The sequence below is a fragment of the Oncorhynchus masou genome, chromosome 27 (genome assembly GCF_036934945.1).
Source record: "Oncorhynchus masou masou isolate Uvic2021 chromosome 27, UVic_Omas_1.1, whole genome shotgun sequence".
Lineage (NCBI taxonomy): Eukaryota > Metazoa > Chordata > Actinopteri > Salmoniformes > Salmonidae > Oncorhynchus > Oncorhynchus masou.
Window position 1 is genome coordinate 44,400,713 of NC_088238.1, and position 19,555 is coordinate 44,420,267.

Sequence of the window (19,555 nt, forward strand, 5' to 3'; positions counted from 1 at the left end):
TCATATGTTTTGACAATTTAAAGAATGCATTGTCACTTAAATTGCCTACATACAGACAGAAACGTATTTGTCATTGACCATTAAAGACAGCCAAAAGAATAGTGAGACAGACCAAACTTTCTCATATAAAAGCTGACACTATTTAATGTGTTATTTTTGTTTTTTCATTGCTACACTAGGCTACTTACTCTGGACTCACTGCCACAGTCCTGGGCTGGGTTTTCCAAAAGCATCATAGCACTAAAATCCTCTTTCGTCCATTTAGTTTCAATAGAATTAAGATTCTTTTAGTGCTAGGATACTTTTCGCGAAACCCAGGCCAGACCAATTCAGATGTCGACGCCATCTAATGACACAGGTGCACAGGTCAAATGTGAGGGTCAAGTGTTCCAATTGTGGTGGGGATCGTGATCCTTAGTTCCTGGAGTGCCCTGAAGGGTGAATGAAATTGAGGTTAGCGTGGTCAATCGAATCTCCTATGCGGAGGCCATTAAAATAATTGAGATAACAGGTGATGCCAGTGAAGATATGGTAGTGGATATACCACAGCCAGTAGTAAATGTTTGCTGCAAGACAAATATACCATGTGCATTAAAAAGGTGGATTTTGTTGCGTTCTTTGCCACAGTTATAAACTGTACAGCAAGTCTCGGAGAAATCGAAGAAACTGGACATTATTGTGGCTGCGGCAGAAACGTTTTTGGGACTCAGGGATTTTACATCTGAAGACTTGCAAGGGGTAATGGTAAGGGAAGACCCACCCCCCAGGTTCCCCTTAAGCCTGTGTAGGGATCAGATGTTTTATTTATTTTTAACTGAAGAGTTGTTTGATTTATTTTTGGTATTTCCGTTATTTTCTGTTTCCATCACGCATCGTAGATGGCAGGATGCACATTGTGCGATCGCAAATATACCACAGAAGAATGTGAGGTTGCGAAAACAATGCCTTTTCGAAGAATTATCTATTCACTGTATCCTAATTTTGCCTTTGGCACCTTCATGTCAAATAATTTTACTTTTAGCCCGTATATATCCCAATGTATTTCTGATTTTAGAGGACTTGGGAGACAAAATTGAGACATTCTGTTTCAAAGAAAAGCTGACCCAACAACAAAATGTATTGGCAGAGAGAGGAATCTCGAGACGACCGTTGGAATATATAAATATATATATATATATATTTATTTTTTTGAGGTCATCGTCAGTCATTATCTTCTCCACACGCGCACAAGGTAGGGAGATCACCACCAAAGAACAATGTCATTTTTAGTAACAAAAACATCTGGTCGACTGTGAAAGACTGAGAAGTGTTAATTACTGCAATGCGTAATATCATACGGAATTTGACAGTTTATGTGGTAGGCTATATTACAAAATCACAGACTAGACTGATCATCCAGGCAGGATCACTGACAGCCAACTGGCAATCAATCATTTACAGGTGCCCGACTGTGCGCATGATGCAAAAGAAGGGGGACAATCTATGTTTAAAATATTGAGAATGTGTAATCCATAAAATAGTGACCAATAACATGCGCCAACGCGGCTTCAGAAAATGTTTCCCACCAAGCCCAGATAGGAACTCATTCGTCAACTTTTGCGGATAGAGGGAACTATTTCAGCGAAGAACTGGGTCGCAGTTCTGACCAGACTGTAAACAACTCCACGTATGTTTTTCCCTGTACATCGAATAATATTCAAGGTAAATGAAACAAAATTGCACTTCTACCTGGATTTTTAAGTTTTACATGTAAGAAGAAAATGACGTGCATCATGGAATGACAGCAGAATTGCCACATTGACAAGGGAGTCTCAAGGTTTGAAGACACATGGCTAATCTCGAGGAAAACATTTCTGAGCGGATTGACTGGGGTGAAAAGGCAGTGGTGGGAGAAAAACACAAAGGCACAGAGCGTAATGCAGATTGGACAGGGACTCTGCTGAATAATGCACACATTGGACTTCCTAGCCCAGCACCAGATGTTGTCAAATGCTCCCTAATATCTGGGGAGTGTCTCTACTTCCACTATGGGTGTGATGGTCAGGACGACAGGGGCTGGGGCTGTGGCTACCGCACCTTACAGACCATGGCCTCTTGGCTGTGCCAGAGCTGGGCCCCACCACCACCTAAGGGCAAATGCAGACCCCCACCCAGCCTCCCTGAAATCCAGCACGCCCTGGTCGCAATGGGGGACAAGCTTGCCATGTTCGCTGGCTCTCGCGAGTGGATAGGGACGTTTGAGGCGGCCCTGGTCCTCGACTACTACTACGACGTCCCCTGTAAGGTTGTCCACGTGCGGGGTGGAGGGGTAGAACTAGAGAGAGCTGTCGAGGAGCTCCACCAGCACTTCCAGAGCCAGGGGTCTCCTGTCATGATGGGAGGCGACCGGGACAACTCCTCCAAGGGGATCCTGGGTGTGTGCACTCGGCATGGAGGCCAGGGGAGCTACCTGCTGGTGATGGACCCTCACTACTATGGGCCCAGACTGGAGATGACATCGGTGCAGGGGCTGGGGTGGGTGTCGTGGAAAAAAGTAGGGTCACTGGATCATAGCTCTTTCTATAACTTGTGTCTGCCTCAGACTTCCCGGAAATTAAACGGATAAGGACAGATCAGTGGGAAAAGAAGAGGTTTCTTAAACTCAGGCAGCCCAATTCTGATATTTTTTTTCCACTAATTGCAGCCAGGTAGAATTATTGTAAGGACTTAATTGGGTAATCGCTTTATTAAATGTCTGTTGTAATTATCTGAGAAAATATTTTTAAAATAATACATATTTGAAAGAGAACATCTGTTATGATCCACAAATAAAGATATGTTAAATATATTTCTACTGTCCTGTACTGCAGTAGGGACTGGTAGTGTATGAGTATAACACTATTGCCCTCTTGTGGAGAAATGCAGACTTCATATGTTGTGAGGACATTACCATAGAAACAAAATCACTCTAGTTCTGTGTAGGGTTGCAAAATTCCTGGGGCCTCATTTATTAATCATGCGTACGTGCAAATCTGTGCGTAAACCCAAGTGTGATTAATCAATATGAATGTTTCCTTCAGAGTGTGCTCAACTCTACCGATACTTCTGTCACAAACTGTTGTGTTACGTTAAGTAGCAAATGTGCCTACTCTGGTCTTGGCATGTACTCACAGCTCACAGATACAGTTCAGGTAGACTGTGAGGGTTGTCTAGTCTACATGAGATTATTATGGATAAGAGAATATTGAATTTGTCAAACGTCAGTCAAGCATCTATCATCATGTCACCAGAATAAGATTCTCAATAGTTTTTGGAAAGGAGCATCAACTAGGGATGCATGATATACAGTTGTAGTCGGAAGTTTACATACACCTAAGCCAAATTCATTTAAACTCAGTTTTTCACAATTCCTGACACGTCATCCTAGTAAAAATTCCCTATCTTAGGTTGTTTAGGATCACCACTTTATTTTAAGAATGTGAAATGTCAGAATAATAGTGAAGAGTGATTTATTTCAGCTTTTATTTCTTTCAACACATTCCCAGTGGGTGAGAAGTTTACATACACTCAATTCGTATTTGGTAGCATTGCCTTTAAATTGTTTAACTTGGGTGAAATGTTTTGGGTAGCCTTCCACAAGCTTCCCATAATAAGTTGGGTGAATTTTGGCCCATTCCTCTGGACAGAGCTGGTGTAACTGAGTCAGATTTGTAGGCCTCCTTGCTCGCACACGCTTTTTCAGTTCTGCCCACAAATTTTCTACAGGATTGAGGTCAGGGCTTTGTGATGGCCACTTCAATACCTTGACTTTGTTGTCCTTAAGCCATTTTGCCACAACTTTGGAAGTATGCTTGGGGTCATTGTCCATTTGGAAGACCCATTTGCGACCAAGCTTTGACTTCCTGACTGATGTCTTGAAATGTTGCTTCAATATATCCACATCATTTTCCTACGTCATGATGCCATCTATTTTGTGAAGTGCACCAGTCCCTCCCTGCACCAGACCCATCCCCACAACATGATGCTGCCACCCCCGTGTTTCACGGTTGGGATCGTGTTCTTCGGCTTGTAAGCCTCCCCTTTTCCTCCAAACATAACGATGGTCATTATGGCTAAACAGTTCTATTTTTGTTTCATCAGACCAGAGGACATTTCTCCAAAAAGTACATCTTTGTCCCCATGTGCAGTTGCAAACTGTAGTCTTTTTTTATGGCAGTTTGGGAGCAGTGGCTTCTTCCTTGCTGAGCAGCCTTTCAGGTTATGTCGATATAGGACTTGTTTTACTGTGGATATAGATACTTTTGTACCTGTTTCCTCCAACATCTTCACAAGGTCTTTTGCTATTGTTCTGTGATTGATTTGCACTTTTCGCACCAAAGTATGTTCATTAGGCCTTGAAATACATTTACAGGTACACCTCCAATTGACTCAAATGATGTCAATTAGCCTTTCAGAAGCTTTTAAAGCCATGACATAATTTTCTGGAATTTTCCAAGCTGTTTAAAGGCACAGTCAACAGAGTGTATGTAAACTTCTGACCCACTGGAATTGTGATACAGTGAGTTATAAGTGAAATAATCTGTCTGTAAACAATTGTTGGAAAACTTACCTGTGTCATGCACAAAATAGATGTCCTAACCAACTTGCCAAAAAATTTGTGGAGTGGTTTAGAAATGAGATTTAATGACTCCTACCTAAGTGTATGTAAACTTCCAACTTCAACTGTATATAACGTACACTTACCGTTCAATGATCTGGTGTTGCCACTAAAAAACTCAAACCGTTGGTACAAGCGAGACAAGTGATAAAACAAATGAAATAGCCGTTGTGATAACTGGAAGATTAGTAAACATGAATAAATCCAGTGCCCAACCTGAGACAAATGTAATGCAGTGCATAATCTCCTCATGGACTACACCAGATTTGCCAGTTCTTGCTGTGAGATGTTACCCCACTCAAGGGTTCGACCGATTAATCAGCATGGCTGATTTAATAAGGGCCGATTTTCAAGTTTTCATAATAATCGGTAATCTGCATTTTTGGATGCCGATTATGGCCGATTACATTGCATTCCACGAGGAAACTGTATGGCTACCTGTTACGCGAGTGCAGTAAGGAGCCAAGGTAATGCTAACTAGCATTAAACTTATCTTATAAAAACAATCAATCTTTACATAATCACTACTTAACTACACATGGTTGATGATATTACTAGGTTAACTAGCTTGTCCTGCGTTGCATATAATCGATGCTGTGCCTGTTAATTTATCATCGAATCACAGCCTACTTCGCCAAACGGGTGATGATTTAACAAAAGCGCATTAGCGAAAAAAGAACAGTCGTTGCCCGAATGTAGCTAACCATAAACACCAATGCCTTACTTAAAATCTGTTTTTTATAACCTGCATATTTAGTTAAAAGAAATTCATGTTAGCAGGCAATATTAACTATGGAAATTGTCACTTCTCTTGCGTTCAGTGCAAGCAGAGTCGGGGTATATGCAATGGTTTGGACCGCCCGTTCAATAAAATATGGAAGTTTCGTATTTCACTAAAAGAATAAACGTTTTGTTTTCGAAATGAGTTTCCGGATTTGACCATATTAATGACCAAAGGCTCATATTTCTGTGTTTATTATATTATTATATTTAAGTCTATGATTTGATATTTGATATTGCAGTCTGACTGAGCGGTGGTAGGCAGCAGCAGGCTCGTAAGCATTCATTCAAACAGCACTTTACTGCGTTTTCCAGCAGCTCTTAGCAATGTTTGAAGCACAGCGCTGTTTATGACTTCAAGCCTATCAACTCCCAAGATTAGTCTGGCAATACTAAAGTTCCTATAAGAACATCCAGTAGTCAAAGGTATATGAAATACAAATGCATAGAGAGAAATAGTCGACACGTCATAATTCCTATAATAACTACAACCTAAAACTTCTTAACTGGGAATATTGAACCACCAGCTTTCATATGTTCTGAGCAAGGAAGTTAAACGTAAGCTTTTTTACATGGAACATATTGCACTTTTACTTTCTTCTCAAACACTGTGTTTTTGCATTATTTAAACCAAATTGTGCATGTTTCATTATTTATTTGAGACTAAATAGATGTATTATATTAAGTTAAAATAAGTGTGTAATTGTTATTATTACAAATATATATAAATCGGCTGATTAATCGGTATCTGCTTTTTTAGTCCTCCAATAATCGGTATCGAAAAATCATAAATCAGTCGAACCTCTACCCCACTCTTCCAACAAGGCACCTTCCCAGACATTTCTGGGGGAATGGCCCTAGCCCTCACCCACCAATCCAACAGGTCCCAGACTTGCTCAATGTGATTGAGATCTGCGCTCTTCGCTGGCCATGGCAGAACACTGACATTCCTGTCTTGCAGGAAATCAAGCACAGAACGAGCAGTATGGCTGGTGGCATTGTCATCTTGGAGGGTCATGTCAGGATGAGCCTGCAGGAAGGGTACCATATGAGGGAGGAGGCTGTCTTCCCTATAACGCACAGCATTGAGATTGACTGCAATGACAACAAGCTCAGTCCGATGATGCTGTGACACACCGCCCCAGACCATGATGGACCCTCCACTTCCAAATCAATCCTGCTCCAGAGTACAGGCCTCGGTGTAACGCTCATTCCTTCGACGATAAACGCAAATCCGACCATCACCCCTGGTGAGATAAAACCGCGACTGACTCGTCAGTGAAGAGCACTTTTTGCCAGTCCTGCCTAAGGCATGTTCACGCAGATGAGCAGGGACCCTGGGCATCTTTCTTTTGGTGTTTTTCAAAGTCAGTAGAAAGGCACCGGTACACACTACCAAGTGGGCTATCTTTCAGATTTTGCCCTACTGGAGTTACACAGTAATGGCGTCACTGCTATTAGCTACATGAAATGCATACTATGGAACGTCGTTTGGGTCTTTGCGTGTCAAAAAAAGATACAGTAGCACAGTCAAAGCTGTACAAAAAAGTCTGCAAACAAGCAAACACCGGCCACAAACAATGTATTTACAATACCGCGTTGGTAATAAAGCATCATTTGTTCGACCGCAAAATCTGGGGTAGCTAGTTTTAGCTTGGTACCAAGCTAGCACCAATAAAACCATCCTGAAAATAATGACCGGTAGAAACTGCAGTCATTTTCATTATTCTTAGCAATTATCTTGTGAGTAAGTATTGTTGTTCGCCTATTGAAATTGAACTTCAGTTCATGAAAATAAATAGCTAGCCAGCTACTTAACCTTGTTGCCCAAAGCTAACGTTATTAGCAACCAGCTAGCTTCATATGTCACACCCTGACCATAGTTTACTTTGTATGTTTCTATGTTTTGGTTGGTCAGGGTGTGATCTGAGTGGGCATTCTATGTTGAATGTCTTGTTTGTCTATTTCTATGTCTGGCCTGATATGGTTCTCAATCAGAGGCAGGTGTTAGTCATTGTCTCTGATTGGGAACCATATTTTGGTAGCCTGGGTTTCACTGTGTGTTTGTGGGTGATTGTTCCTGTCTCTGTGTTTATTGACACCAGATAGGCTGTATAGATTTTCATGTTATGTTTTGTTGTTTTTGTATTGTTTGTTTTTTTCTTTATTAAACATGTCTCAAGAATACCACGCTGCATTTTGGTCTGCCTCTCCTTCACAACACAATAATCGTTACATCATATGGTTGGTATGGCTCGACCACACCGGGTTTGTGAAGCTAGCCACAAAAAGGATTGGAATTTGCGGTTTGCCTTCAAAATAAAAGTATGTCATTGACAGTGATGCAAATGAGTACAAATAGTAGAATTATGGCATACTTTTATTTTCAAGGCTAACCGCAAAGTCCACTATTGTGGCTAATCCTTATTGTGGCTAGCTTCACAATTATCAAATAAGAGCTGTTTTATAAATTAGGGTTATTTTAGATGATGACACCTAGCTATATAGTTAGCTAGCTAACCATAGCTACTGAAACAGATTGTCATTTAGCTATGCTTTTGCGGAAGAACATTGTTTGCATCCATGAGCTAGCTAGCTATCTTTTTTTCATGACCAGCATTGTAGGTGCGCGAGACAACTTTACCAGCATCATAGCAAATATATTGATGAATTGTTGTGACAAATGAAATGCGCGTGATAGTGTAATCAATGTGTAATAACGACGTAAAAATTAAATTGTGGTGTGCAGTCATATTCAGGTCCTGATTGGTCAACAAGGTTATTTGACACGTCAAATAGTATCTATTTTGACACGCAAAGACCCAAAAGGTGTTCCATAGAAATCCTGTTTGAGAATGAAACGACAGAATAAATTAACGAAACAGCACAGCAAGTAAGTGAAAGAAATATGTTTTGATTATGTTTTACATGTGTAAATGTGTACATGTGTAAATGCCAACTAAATAACTTTTTGTGTGTGTGTGTAACCTTTATTTAACTAAGAAAGTCAGTTAAGAATAAATTCTTATTTACAATGACGGCCTACACCAGCCAAACCTGGACGACGCTGGGCCAATTGTGTGCCGCCCTATGGGACTCCCAATCACGGTCGGATGTGATACAGCCTGGATTCAAACTAGGGACTGTAGTGACGCCTCTTGCACTGAAATGCAGTGCCTTAACACACACACATGGACGCAGTGGTCTAACTATTTAACTGCTTAAAAGGCCGCTACAATTATAAATATCTGATATCGGTATCGGCCAAAAATGTAATATCGGTGTATAGTCTAATAAACGGCATGGTTTCCCGAGTCGTGGTGGGAGGACTACACCAGAGGGGGCTGGTGGGAGAAGCTATAATAGGACAGGCTTATTGTAATGCTTGGAATCGAATAGAGGGAATGGTATCAAGCTAATGGAAACCTTATTCCATTCCAGACATTACAATGAACCTGTCCTCTTATAGCTCCTCCCACCAGCTTCCCCTGGACTCCAAGTTTACTTGGATATGATCGTTGTTAGCACCCCTATTTCAGTCTGAATTTTTTTATTTTCGTAGCTTTTATGGGGTGCACTGTTGTATTTCATAGTATGACGTTGTATAGTCCCCACAGGCTTTAAAAGGATGTTTTTGACCATATGGTTAATTAGGGCATTTCAAAATGCAAATAGCCAACGTCGTGCACGATCACTGAGTCTGAGAACAATTGGTATTTATCAATGGTTATCTCCTACCGGTGTGCATATGAGGCTCGTAGGATTGTTTGATAAATCACACTTTTTCTTTGCCAACGAAAATGGTCAATTTTATTCGTAAGTAGTATTTGAGAATAGTTTCTACGTAATATTGATAAATGAGGCCCCTGGAACTTTCAATAATTTCCCTGGTTTTCCCAAAATCCTAGTCCCCGGAATCAGGATGGAATAAGCAGGAAATCAGGAATCCCTCAACCGGGATTTCTGGAAAACCAATATTTTCCTTTTAAGTTCCAGGTAATTTTGCAACCTTAGTTCTGTGGCAGCAAATAAACCTTTAAAAGATGACTACAAGCCTGGTGAATATAATTCCGAAATGTGACCACAGTAATTATCCAACATGAATTCTTCTGGAGTCACTTAATCTCGTACCAGATAATCAACATCCTTCTATGACGTTCAGTGCAGTCTGTCTCTGCAGTAGAGAATATAAGCCTGGCAAGTTCTCCTTGATTCAAATCACTCTGACTTGTTCTTGTTACCCAGAGGCCAACATGCAAATGAAGCTTCTGATCAAAGAACAGACATTGGGTTTTAAATAGGACATGATTATTTTACGTGGAGAAGGGTTTTACCACCCAAATGCTGCTATGTCTGTAATCTCAAAAGGCTCTGAGTCTGACTGCACATTTTAGGAGCAGTGTCTGCATGAAAGTGAGATTTAGTTTTCTTACAAAAAGCTGTTTCTTGAACTAGGGGTTAGGCCTACACTTCACATTAGTTGTTATACATTGAATGGACAATGGAGGCGGAACAAGGTTTGAAAGATCATCTTTATTGCTTGTAAGCAACAACTCACCCACAGGCTACATTCATATTTTCAGAATCTACTCGATACAGAAAGTAGACGACAATGTAGAGGTGACATTGAGGCTGGCATGATTGCAATCACTATCACAAGGTTGCTCACTATGAGTCAGGCACACAGTCGTTGTAGAAGATCTGGAAGTTCTTGTCCACGTCCATCCTTCCCCTGAGGAACTTCTCCAGGTTCTTCATCGGAACCTCCACCAGGTGGTTGTTGACGCGGTCATTCAGCCCATAGGCCCCGAATGACGGGAACTTGTACCGCATGAAGTAGGGCGCGTTCTGGTCGTAGTCGGTGCAGCAGTAGGCCGACCACATGTACTCAGGAATGGCCACGCGGTCCAGGTTGTCACGGCGGATCATGTTCCCAGAGGTTGTGACCCCGGTGATCACGTAGGCTTTGCCGCGGCAGTAGTTGTTGAGGCGCTTGCGGATGAGGTCCTCGTACTCGGCCCAGGGCCCGATATTGAACTCACGGATCTGGGGCAAAAAGAAAGATCCTTCCTGTTATTTCCCATTCTTCTTCTTCCACCCTCCCCTACGCTGAAACAGTGTAAGGTAGACACACCAAACTAACTTTTATATGTGCAGACTGAACCAACTTACCTGGGGCACCACGTTGGTCAGTGTGTAGGTGGAGGCCTTGTCCAGGGGATCAGCCTGGTGCTCATCTGGGTTGAGATGCCCTCTCTCGTACTGGACCACGTCAGCATAGTCCTCCAGCACCGCCTGGCTGTCCTCAAAGTTCATGTGCATGTGGGAGGAGGACTGGGGGAACGGCTCCATGTTGCTACTGCCCTTCTCTGATGCCAACTACGGATGGATGGAGGGTGGAGGGGGGATTTTGATGAAGAAATTAAGATTAATTTAATTTGCATATGCACAATACTGCTGCCTACATGAACAGATTACAACAATGTCCTATTGTAACACCTATTCACACAGCCCGTGATGCAGCTAATATTAAGCTTCTAATTTTGCCTAGAGCAGCAATATTATCCTCACAGTTCGGCAAGCTTTACCTACTAGTGTATGGATGTCAGTCATCTGCATCCATGAGAGAACCTTTATCAAAACATGTTTTGAAATTACATAATGGGGATGCTGACTCGCTATATTGGAGCATATAAACATTTTTAGCTTATGTTCAAAGGTGACATCCAACACACACACACTACATACACACACAATATTCTACCTGTGGCTCGAACATCCAGGGGAAGTCTACCCTCTTCTCGCCATCAGACTTCTTGAAGGTATAGGCCGAGTAGACAGGGATGTGTTTGTGGGGGTCGTAGAGGGTGACGAAGCGGGGCTTGTCCTCGTAGCGCTGGCAGAGCTTCTTCAGGGAGTTACCAAGCAGGTAGCCCCGAGGTGGGGTTCCCATGTACAGGGAGTCCTTACAGCGCTCCACATGGTTAAAGTCCTCCACCACCCCGGCCTGGGACTCTCGCACACAGCCCAGTATCAGCAGGACCGCCAGGGACAGAGAAGAGTAGATGGATAAGTGTTTCACGGCGACCATGTTAGCTACTCAGTCTCTCTCTCGAACTGATCTTGTTTAGTTGTCTTGTTTGCCTCCCTCTGTGTCGGCATGTGTTCCCCTCGCTCCCTCTGCCCTTCACACAATACTGTTGCTACTTCGTGCGTGAGATTCCTGTCTCTCCCTTCACTCTTTCCCGTGGTAGTCTATAACTCTCTGTACAGTCTCATCTCTCTCATGAAGAGATACTCAGTGGGTCGGCCCATCTCGACTTCCCATTGTCAAGTCTATTTCCATATATTCAAAGTGGTGAGCCGGCCGTAGCAAAGTGAAGAGCATCAGTTAATGTTATCAGTGTTCAGCTTTCTTAGATTACCCAGGACTAGTCCCAGCTAAAGCATGACGCATTGGATAGATGTCTTATACTTGGTAATATGAAAACACAGGCTCTGTTAGGTCCTGAAAGGCTGTGTTTTTTGTTATGTATCTCATGCTCTTTGCTCTGTAAAGAGGGACCCAAGGTCACCTGTGTCCATCGGTGCAGAACGTAGTCGGAGCTGATTGTGATCTCTCCACTGTAGACTGCCTCTCATCCTCTGAAGTGGAGAGATGCAAAGTGTGTGTGTGTAGTTCTGTGGCTAGTCTTATCTGCTTATCCTCTCATGTAAAGACTGAGGTGTGAGCAGAATAAGGCTTTGTGCAGAGGTAGATTGGAAATGAAACTTCAGGAAGGCTCTGAAACAAAATGGAGGCCTAGCTGTGCCGTGGCAATTTCCCTTCAGACTTCTTGTGGATTCATTGATTTTCACTGGAATTAGTATGATGGGTTTCCAGTGAAGAAGTATGTGGAGGTACAGAAAAACCACATTACATCCAGGAATTTCAGTGAAATCATTAGCAACGACTTTGTTTTTATTTCTACTCATTATTATTGGTGAAACCTGTCTGAATAGTTGCTGTTTCACTCAGTTTCTGTTGAATGTGGGAGTTGTTTAACACCCAGAGGTCGCATGACACCCCTTCCGCACAGCAGCTGAATATTGCTCTGAATAAAAAGCGTTGCTAATGTATTAGTCATATCATAGCACGCATTTATATATAGTACATCTGTTGTATGTCGGAGGAAGTGAGTCATCCAACTGTTCGGTGAACTTTATTCAATCAGACGTACAGTGCCTTCAGAAAATATTCAGACCCCTTGACTTTTACCACATTTGTTTGTGTTACAGGCTGAATTTAAAATGGTTTAAATTGAGATTTTGTGTCACTGGCCTACATGCAATACCCCATACTGTCAGTGGTTTTGTTTTTTGACATTTCAAAATTTTTAAATAGAAAAATGAAAAGCTAAAATGTCTTGAGTCAATAAGTTATGGCAAGCCTAAATAAGTTCAGGAGTAAACATTTGCTTAACTGTCACATAATAAGTTACATGGACCCACTCTGTGCAGTAATAGTGTTTAACAATTTTTGAATGACTACCTCATCTCTGTTTATTTAAAAAAAAATTTTTTTTACCCTTTATTTAACTTGGCAAGTCAGTTAAAAAAATATCTTATTTTCAATGACAGCCTAGGAACAGTGGGTTAACTACCTTGTTCAGGGGCAGAACGACAGATTTTTACCTTGTCAGCTCAGGGATTCGATCTTGCAACCTTCCTGTTACTCGTCCATGTCTCTAACCACTAGGCTACCTGCCGCCCCACACATACCATTATCTGTAAGGTGCCTCAGTCAAGCAGTGAATTTCGAACACAGATTCAACCACAAAGACCAGGGAGGTTTTCCAATGCCTCGTAAAGAAGGGCACCTATTGGTAGACGGGTAAAAAAATAAGCAGACATTAAATATCCCTTTGAGCATTGTGAAGTTAATAATTTCACTTTGGATGGTGTATCAATACACCGAGTCACTACAAAGATACAAGTGTCCTTCCTAACTCAGTTGATGGAGAGGAAAAAAAACACTCGGATTTCACATTGCCAATGGTGACTTTAAAACAGTTACAGAGTTTAATGGCTGTGATGGGAGAAAACTGAGGATAGATAAACAACATTGTAGTTACTCCACAATAATAACCTAATTGTCAGAGTGGAAATAAGGAAGCCTCTACGGAATAAAACAATATTCCAAAACATGCATTCTGTTTGCAACAAGGCACTAAAGTAATACTCCGAAAAAATGTGGCAAAGTAATTGACTTTTTATCCTGAATATAACACATTACTGTGTACCACTCTCCATATTTTCAAGCGTAGTGATGGCTGCATCATGTTATGGGTATGCTTGTAATTGACAAGGGAGTTTTTCAGGTTAAAAAATAAACTGAATGGAGTTAAGCACAGGCAAACTCCTAGAGGAAAACCTGCTTCTGTCTGCTTTCCACCAGACACTGGGAGATAAATACACCATTCAGCAGGACAATAACCTAAAACACAAGGCCAAATCTACATTACCCTGGAGTTGCTTACCAAGAAGAGAGTAAATGTTCCTGAGTGGCAGAGTAATAGTTTTGACTTGAAAATCTATGGAAAGACCTGAAAAGGGTGTTCTAGCAATGATAAACAACTAATTTGAGTTTGAAAAGTTTTGAAAAGAATCATGGGCAAATGCTTCAAATTCCAGGCATGGAAAGCTCTGAGACTTACCCAGAAAGACTCACAGCCATAATCACTGCCAATAGGTGCTTCTACAAAGTATTGACTCAGGGGTGTGAAAACGTATGTAAATGAGATACAGTGGGGCAAAAAAGTATTTAGTCAGCCACCAATTGTGCAAGTTCTCCCATTTTAAAAAGATGAGGCCTGTAATTTCATCATAGGTACACTTCAACTATGACAGACAAAATTAGAAAAAAAAATCCAGAAAGTCACATTAGGATTTTTAATGAATTTATTTGCAAATTATGGTGGAAAATAAGTATTTGGTCAATAACAAAACTTTCTCAATACTTTGTTATATACCCTTTGTTGGCAATGACAGAGGTCAAACGTTTTCTGTAAGTCTTCACAAGGTTTTCACACATTGTTGCTGGTATTTTGGCCCATTCCTCTATGCAGATCTCCTCTAGAACAGTGATGTTTTGGGGCTGTTGCTGGGCAACACGGACTTTCAACTCCCTCCAAAGATTTTCTATGGGGTTGAGATCTGGAGACTGGCTAGGCCACTCCAGGACCTTGAAATGCTTCTTAAGAAGCCACTCCTTCGTTGCCTGGGCAGTGTGTTTGGGATCATTGTTATGCTGAAAGACCCAGCCACGTTTCATCTTCAATGCCCTTGCTGATGGAAGGAGGTTTTCACTCAAAATCTCACGATACATAGCCCCCATTCATTCTTTCCTTTACACGGATCAGTTATCCTGGTCCCGTTGCAGAAAAACAGCCCCAAAGCATGATGTTTCCACCCCCATGCTTCACAGTAGGCATGGTGTTCTTTGGATGCAACTCAGCATTCTTTGTCCTCCAAACACGACAAGTTGAGTTTTTACCAAAAAGTTATATTTTGGTTTCATCTGACCATATGACATTCTCCCAATCTTCTTCTGGATCATCCAAATGCTCTCTAGCAAACTTCAGACGGGCCTGGACATGTACTGGTTTAAGCAGGGGGACACATCTGGCACTGCAGGATTTGTGTCCCTGGCGGCGTAGTGTGTTAGTGATGTCTTCCCAGCCTGGTGCAGGTCTACAATTTTGTTTCTGGTGTCCTTTGACAGCTCTTTGGTCTTGGCCATAGTGGAGTTTGGAGTGTGACTGTTTGAGGTTGTGGACAGGTGTCTTTTATACTGATAACAAGTTCAAACAGGTGCCATTAATACAGGTAACGAGTGGAGGACAGAGGAGCCTCTTAAAGAAGAAGTTACAGGTCTGTAACAAGCCAGAAATCTTGCTTGTTTGTCGGTGACCAAATACCTATTTTCCACCATAATTTTCAAATAAATTCATTAAAAATCCTACAATGTGATTTTCTGGAATTTATTTTGTCTGTAATAGTTGAAGTGTACCTATGATGAAAATTACAGGCCTCTCTCTTCTTTTTAAGTGGGAGATCTTGCACAATTGGTGGCTGACTAAATACTTTTTTGCCCCACTGTATCTATTTCATTTTGAATACATTTGCTAACATTTCTAAAAACATGTTTTCACTTTGTCATTATGGGGTATTGCGTGTAGATGGGTGAGAAAAAAAAGCGATGTAATCCATTTGGAATTCAGGCTGTAACACAACAATATGTGTAAAACGTCAAGGGGTTATGAATCCATTCTGAAAGCACTGTAAATCACATTTGAAGCTATAGACAAACAGTGAGTTTCTCCAGCAGACAGGATTTAAAGCAAATACGAAGCTACGGAGGGGAAGACATGTTTAGCCTCTCAGTTGTTTGATAACATGACTGTTTTCCTTTCTTTTCACAATGGGGGTATTTTGGTGCCCGTTGAAATTCCTGGCTTTTTCTGAAAAGCACAGACTGGGATTTTATGGGTATGTTCAGTTCAGTTATATTTTAACATACTGCATGTTATGTATCTAACTCTGGCAGTATTTAATACATATTATTTAGCAGTCTTTGTTTAGGAAATAAGTCAAAGTCTATGAATCCTTTCTGAAGACACTGTAGGAACATTATCCAGCATAATTTACATAATCTTTGAGGAGGAAAAAAACATACATCCAACCATGAGTTTTGTCAATTAAGAGCAGCAATTTAAGAAGACTACTAGAGTTAACTTGTTTCCATTGCAGGAAGTGTAAATGAAATGTAAGGAGTTTTGGGGAGGCAAAGGCCCACAGTGAGACCAGAGGTGTGTTTGGCAGGGCATAAAGTTCTGGAACCTTCAGATAGAATGTCTCTGGAAGAACTCCAGCTTCTTAATGGTCAACTCCAGGACCTGGTGGATGAGTGAACAAACAGAGGAAGAGATGGATGAATGAACGAGTGAGTGAGTGAACTATATTTTTTATTTGTGCGTCAATTCGTTGTTAGCAACCCATCCCTTACAGGATTATTTGACACATTTTCACAAAAGTAATATTTTGTATGTAATATAATAGTAAAATAACTAGATTTACCTCGTTGAAGGCGTAGTAGGTGAAGTCTGGAAACCTAGCTGTGCCGTGAGGATTTTACTTCACAGGCTGGATTGTCACTGGAGTTACTATGATAGGCTTCCAGTAAATAAGATTGTGGATCACAGGAGGTTGGTGGCATCTTAATTGGGGAGGGTGGGCTCGTGGTAATGGCTGGAGCGGAATTAGTGGAATGGTATCAAATAAATCAAACGCATGGTTTCCATGTGTTGGATGCCATTCCATTTGCTCTGTCCCAGACATTATTATGAGCCGTCCTCCCTGTGGACGTATAGAAAAACAACATTCCATCCAGGAACTTCAGTGACACAAGTAGCAACAACTTTTGCTAGTTGTAAGACCTGTTTGAACAGTTGTTTTAAACATTTCCTGTTGAAAACCACAGGAGGGGAGTGGAAGGTGTTAAAACATCTGCCTGAGGGGATGTCAACCACATTCTCATATCTCATATTCTAGAGTAGAGCACAACCAACCATAGGACTAAACCACAACCTCTATTGTCATGTTGTACTTTATTTGAGCTGGTATGTTATTTTCTTCACAGGTCACATGACACCCCTCGCACAAACTGAATGTTGCTCTGAATAAGAATCTTGCTAATGCCACGTTATAGAACCCATTTTATGACAATATATATCAACTCTATGTCATAAGATGGGTGAACTTTATGTGAGCAGACACAGACGGAAACATCATTTTGGCCTACATGATCTTTGCAGAAAGTATTTGGAGAGGGAAAAAAAACATGAATCAATCTATCAATAACAGCAATTGAAGAAGACTGCTATATTGTTGACTACTTGTTTCCATTGCAGGAAGTGTAAATTAAATGTAAGGTCTTGTGGTTTGGGGTGGCAAGTCCACTGAGAGAGCAGGGGACCTAATGCAGAGCAAAGGCAGGCGGGACACAGTCGTCCACAAAGATCTGGAAGTTCTTGTCCACGAAGGTGGACCTCTGGAGGAACTCCTCCAGTTTCTTGATGGACAGTTCCAGGACCTGTTGGATGAATGAACGGAACAAAAGTGATGAATGAATAAATTAACAAACAAATTCATATTTCTATTTACGTGTCAAGTCCCCCTTCGGGACCCATCTCTTGCGGGGTTATTGTATGTGATATAACAGTATATGAGAGTAGACGACTCTAAGCCATCGCCCAAGACCTGCCAGATTGCTACATTAGTTTTGTTTGTTTTTACAGCGTATTTGAGATTCTCTTTGTAATGAAATGCACTATATAAAATACATCTATTGTTATTCTAGATTTACCTGGTTGTTCTCCTTCTCATTGAGGGCGTAGTGGGCGAATGCCGGAAACTTGTAGCGCTCATCGTACGGCGCGTTGTGGTCGTAGTCGGTACAGCAGTAGGCCGACCATAGGTACATCGGGACCGCCACGCGGTCAATGTTATGGCGCCGGATCATGTTCCCTGAGGTGGTGATTCCGGTGACAACGTAGGCGGTGCCGTGGCAGTAGTTGTTGAGGCGCTTGCGGATCACGTGCTCCTGCTCTTTCCAGGTGCCAGCGCTGAACTCTCTGACCTTAAAGGCAGTGTTACTTCATACATAGGTGCCTCTGTTTATTGGTTGCTAAAGCTGGTGTTGGTATTTTACTTAGGTATGAAATGATTTCTGACTGGGATTTTAATTTTAGTTATTAAAAAAAAATATATCTCAGTATTTAGTAAAGTATCTCAGTCCATTACCCCACTGTTATTTTTTTGTTCAATACATAATGTGACAGTACAATTTTAAGTGAAGAACTTGAAAACAAAATGGCGGACCTGGGGCACCACGTTGGTCAGAGTGTAGGTGGAGGCCTTGTCGTCTGGGTCGGCTTGGTGCTCGTCAGGGTTGAGGTGGCCACGCTCGTAGAGGACGGCATTGGTGTAGTCGTCCAGGATGGCCTGGGCATCCTCAAAGTTCCTGTGCATGTAGCCGCGCGGGAACGCCTGCATCTCCCTGGTGTCAGAAACTGTGGACAGCTGGGTGGGAGACAAGCAAACAAACAATGAGAGAGCATGAAGGAGCGATAAATAGTGTTGTAGATATGGATGAGATTAATGAATATGCTACGTTTTGAAACGCTTGCTCGCTGTAAAAAGGACTTTATGATCATTCAAACATTAGCCTATGAAAGGATGTGCAGCATTCTGTAATTTTCATGATGACCATAGAGTATTGGTTTTGTGTTTTTGAATTACATTTAAATGATATAAAGAGTGAAGCTCGCGCTACATTCTTTCAAAAGCGATGGCAAAACATACCTTATGATATACTAGTGAGAGCCAATCAATATGGATTAATCCACTGGACTGGCATTACAGTGCCTGCATCGCAAATGGCATCCTATTCCCTATGTAGTGGACTAAATAGGGGATAGGTAGCCTTTTGGGATGCAACTATTGACTTGAAATGTCTCCAGGTTACCTGTGGCTCGTACATCCAGGGCACGTCCACCCTTTTCTCCCCGTCGGAGCGTTTGAAGGTGTAGGCGGAGTAGATGGGGACGTGGTTGGCCGTGTCGTACAGCGTGACGTAGCGCGGCTTGTTGTTGTAGCACTGGCAGATCTTCTGGAGCGAGTGGTCCTCCAGGCCCACGGGGGGCGTCCCCATGTACAGGAACTCCCTGCACTCTGGAGAGAGCTCCTTCTCCACCGTTCCCTGGACACCCATCATCGCCATGGTGACCAGGAGGAAGGCCTGTGCCCAGAGTGGGGCCATGGTGACTTAGCTAGTCTGTCTTTCTGTCTCTCTTGGTTCCCCCTCGGTCTTTCTGTCCCTCTTAGTACTTGTATGCGTTTCTGTACCTGCCCTGTGTTCTTGGTGCCGGCTGCTCTGAATGAGAGGTACATCTGTGTGTCAGCATTAGCGCTCCCTAATCTGGGCTCATTATGCAAAGCCATGCACACCTTCTCTATCAGCTGACTTTAGCCACCTATCATTGACAACCTGAGTTCTATTGAAATAAAGATATCATTGCTCGCCTGGTTCCAGGTGTC

At 41.9% G+C, this 19,555-nt stretch overlaps 3 protein-coding genes across 3 annotated transcripts; 1 reads left to right on the plus strand and 2 right to left on the minus strand.

Moving 5' to 3' along the window:
• Positions 1-1,569: 1,569 nt before the first annotated feature.
• On the plus strand, positions 1,570-7,611 carry ufsp1 (UFM1-specific peptidase 1 (non-functional)). Its single transcript, XM_064940414.1, has one exon. It carries the CDS (start codon positions 1,829-1,831, stop codon positions 2,603-2,605), a length of 777 nt encoding a protein of 258 aa, XP_064796486.1. The 5' UTR covers positions 1,570-1,828; the 3' UTR covers positions 2,606-7,611.
• Positions 7,612-9,929: 2,318 nt separating this feature from the next.
• Positions 9,930-13,317, minus strand: LOC135516260 (endonuclease domain-containing 1 protein-like). Its single transcript, XM_064940415.1, has 3 exons — positions 11,181-13,317; positions 10,589-10,795; positions 9,930-10,462 (listed from the first exon to the last, which is right to left on the minus strand). The coding sequence occupies exons 1-3, from the start codon at positions 11,505-11,507 to the stop codon at positions 10,085-10,087; spliced, it is 912 nt and encodes a 303-aa protein (XP_064796487.1). The 5' UTR covers positions 11,508-13,317; the 3' UTR covers positions 9,930-10,084.
• Positions 13,318-15,563: 2,246 nt separating this feature from the next.
• On the minus strand, positions 15,564-19,498 carry LOC135515363 (endonuclease domain-containing 1 protein-like). The gene is made up of 5 exons (XM_064939038.1): positions 18,984-19,498; positions 18,338-18,538; positions 17,823-18,095; positions 16,535-17,549; positions 15,564-16,353 (listed from the first exon to the last, which is right to left on the minus strand). The coding sequence occupies exons 1-4, from the start codon at positions 19,275-19,277 to the stop codon at positions 17,433-17,435; spliced, it is 885 nt and encodes a 294-aa protein (XP_064795110.1). The 5' UTR covers positions 19,278-19,498; the 3' UTR covers positions 15,564-16,353; positions 16,535-17,432.
• Positions 19,499-19,555: the final 57 nt, after the last annotated feature.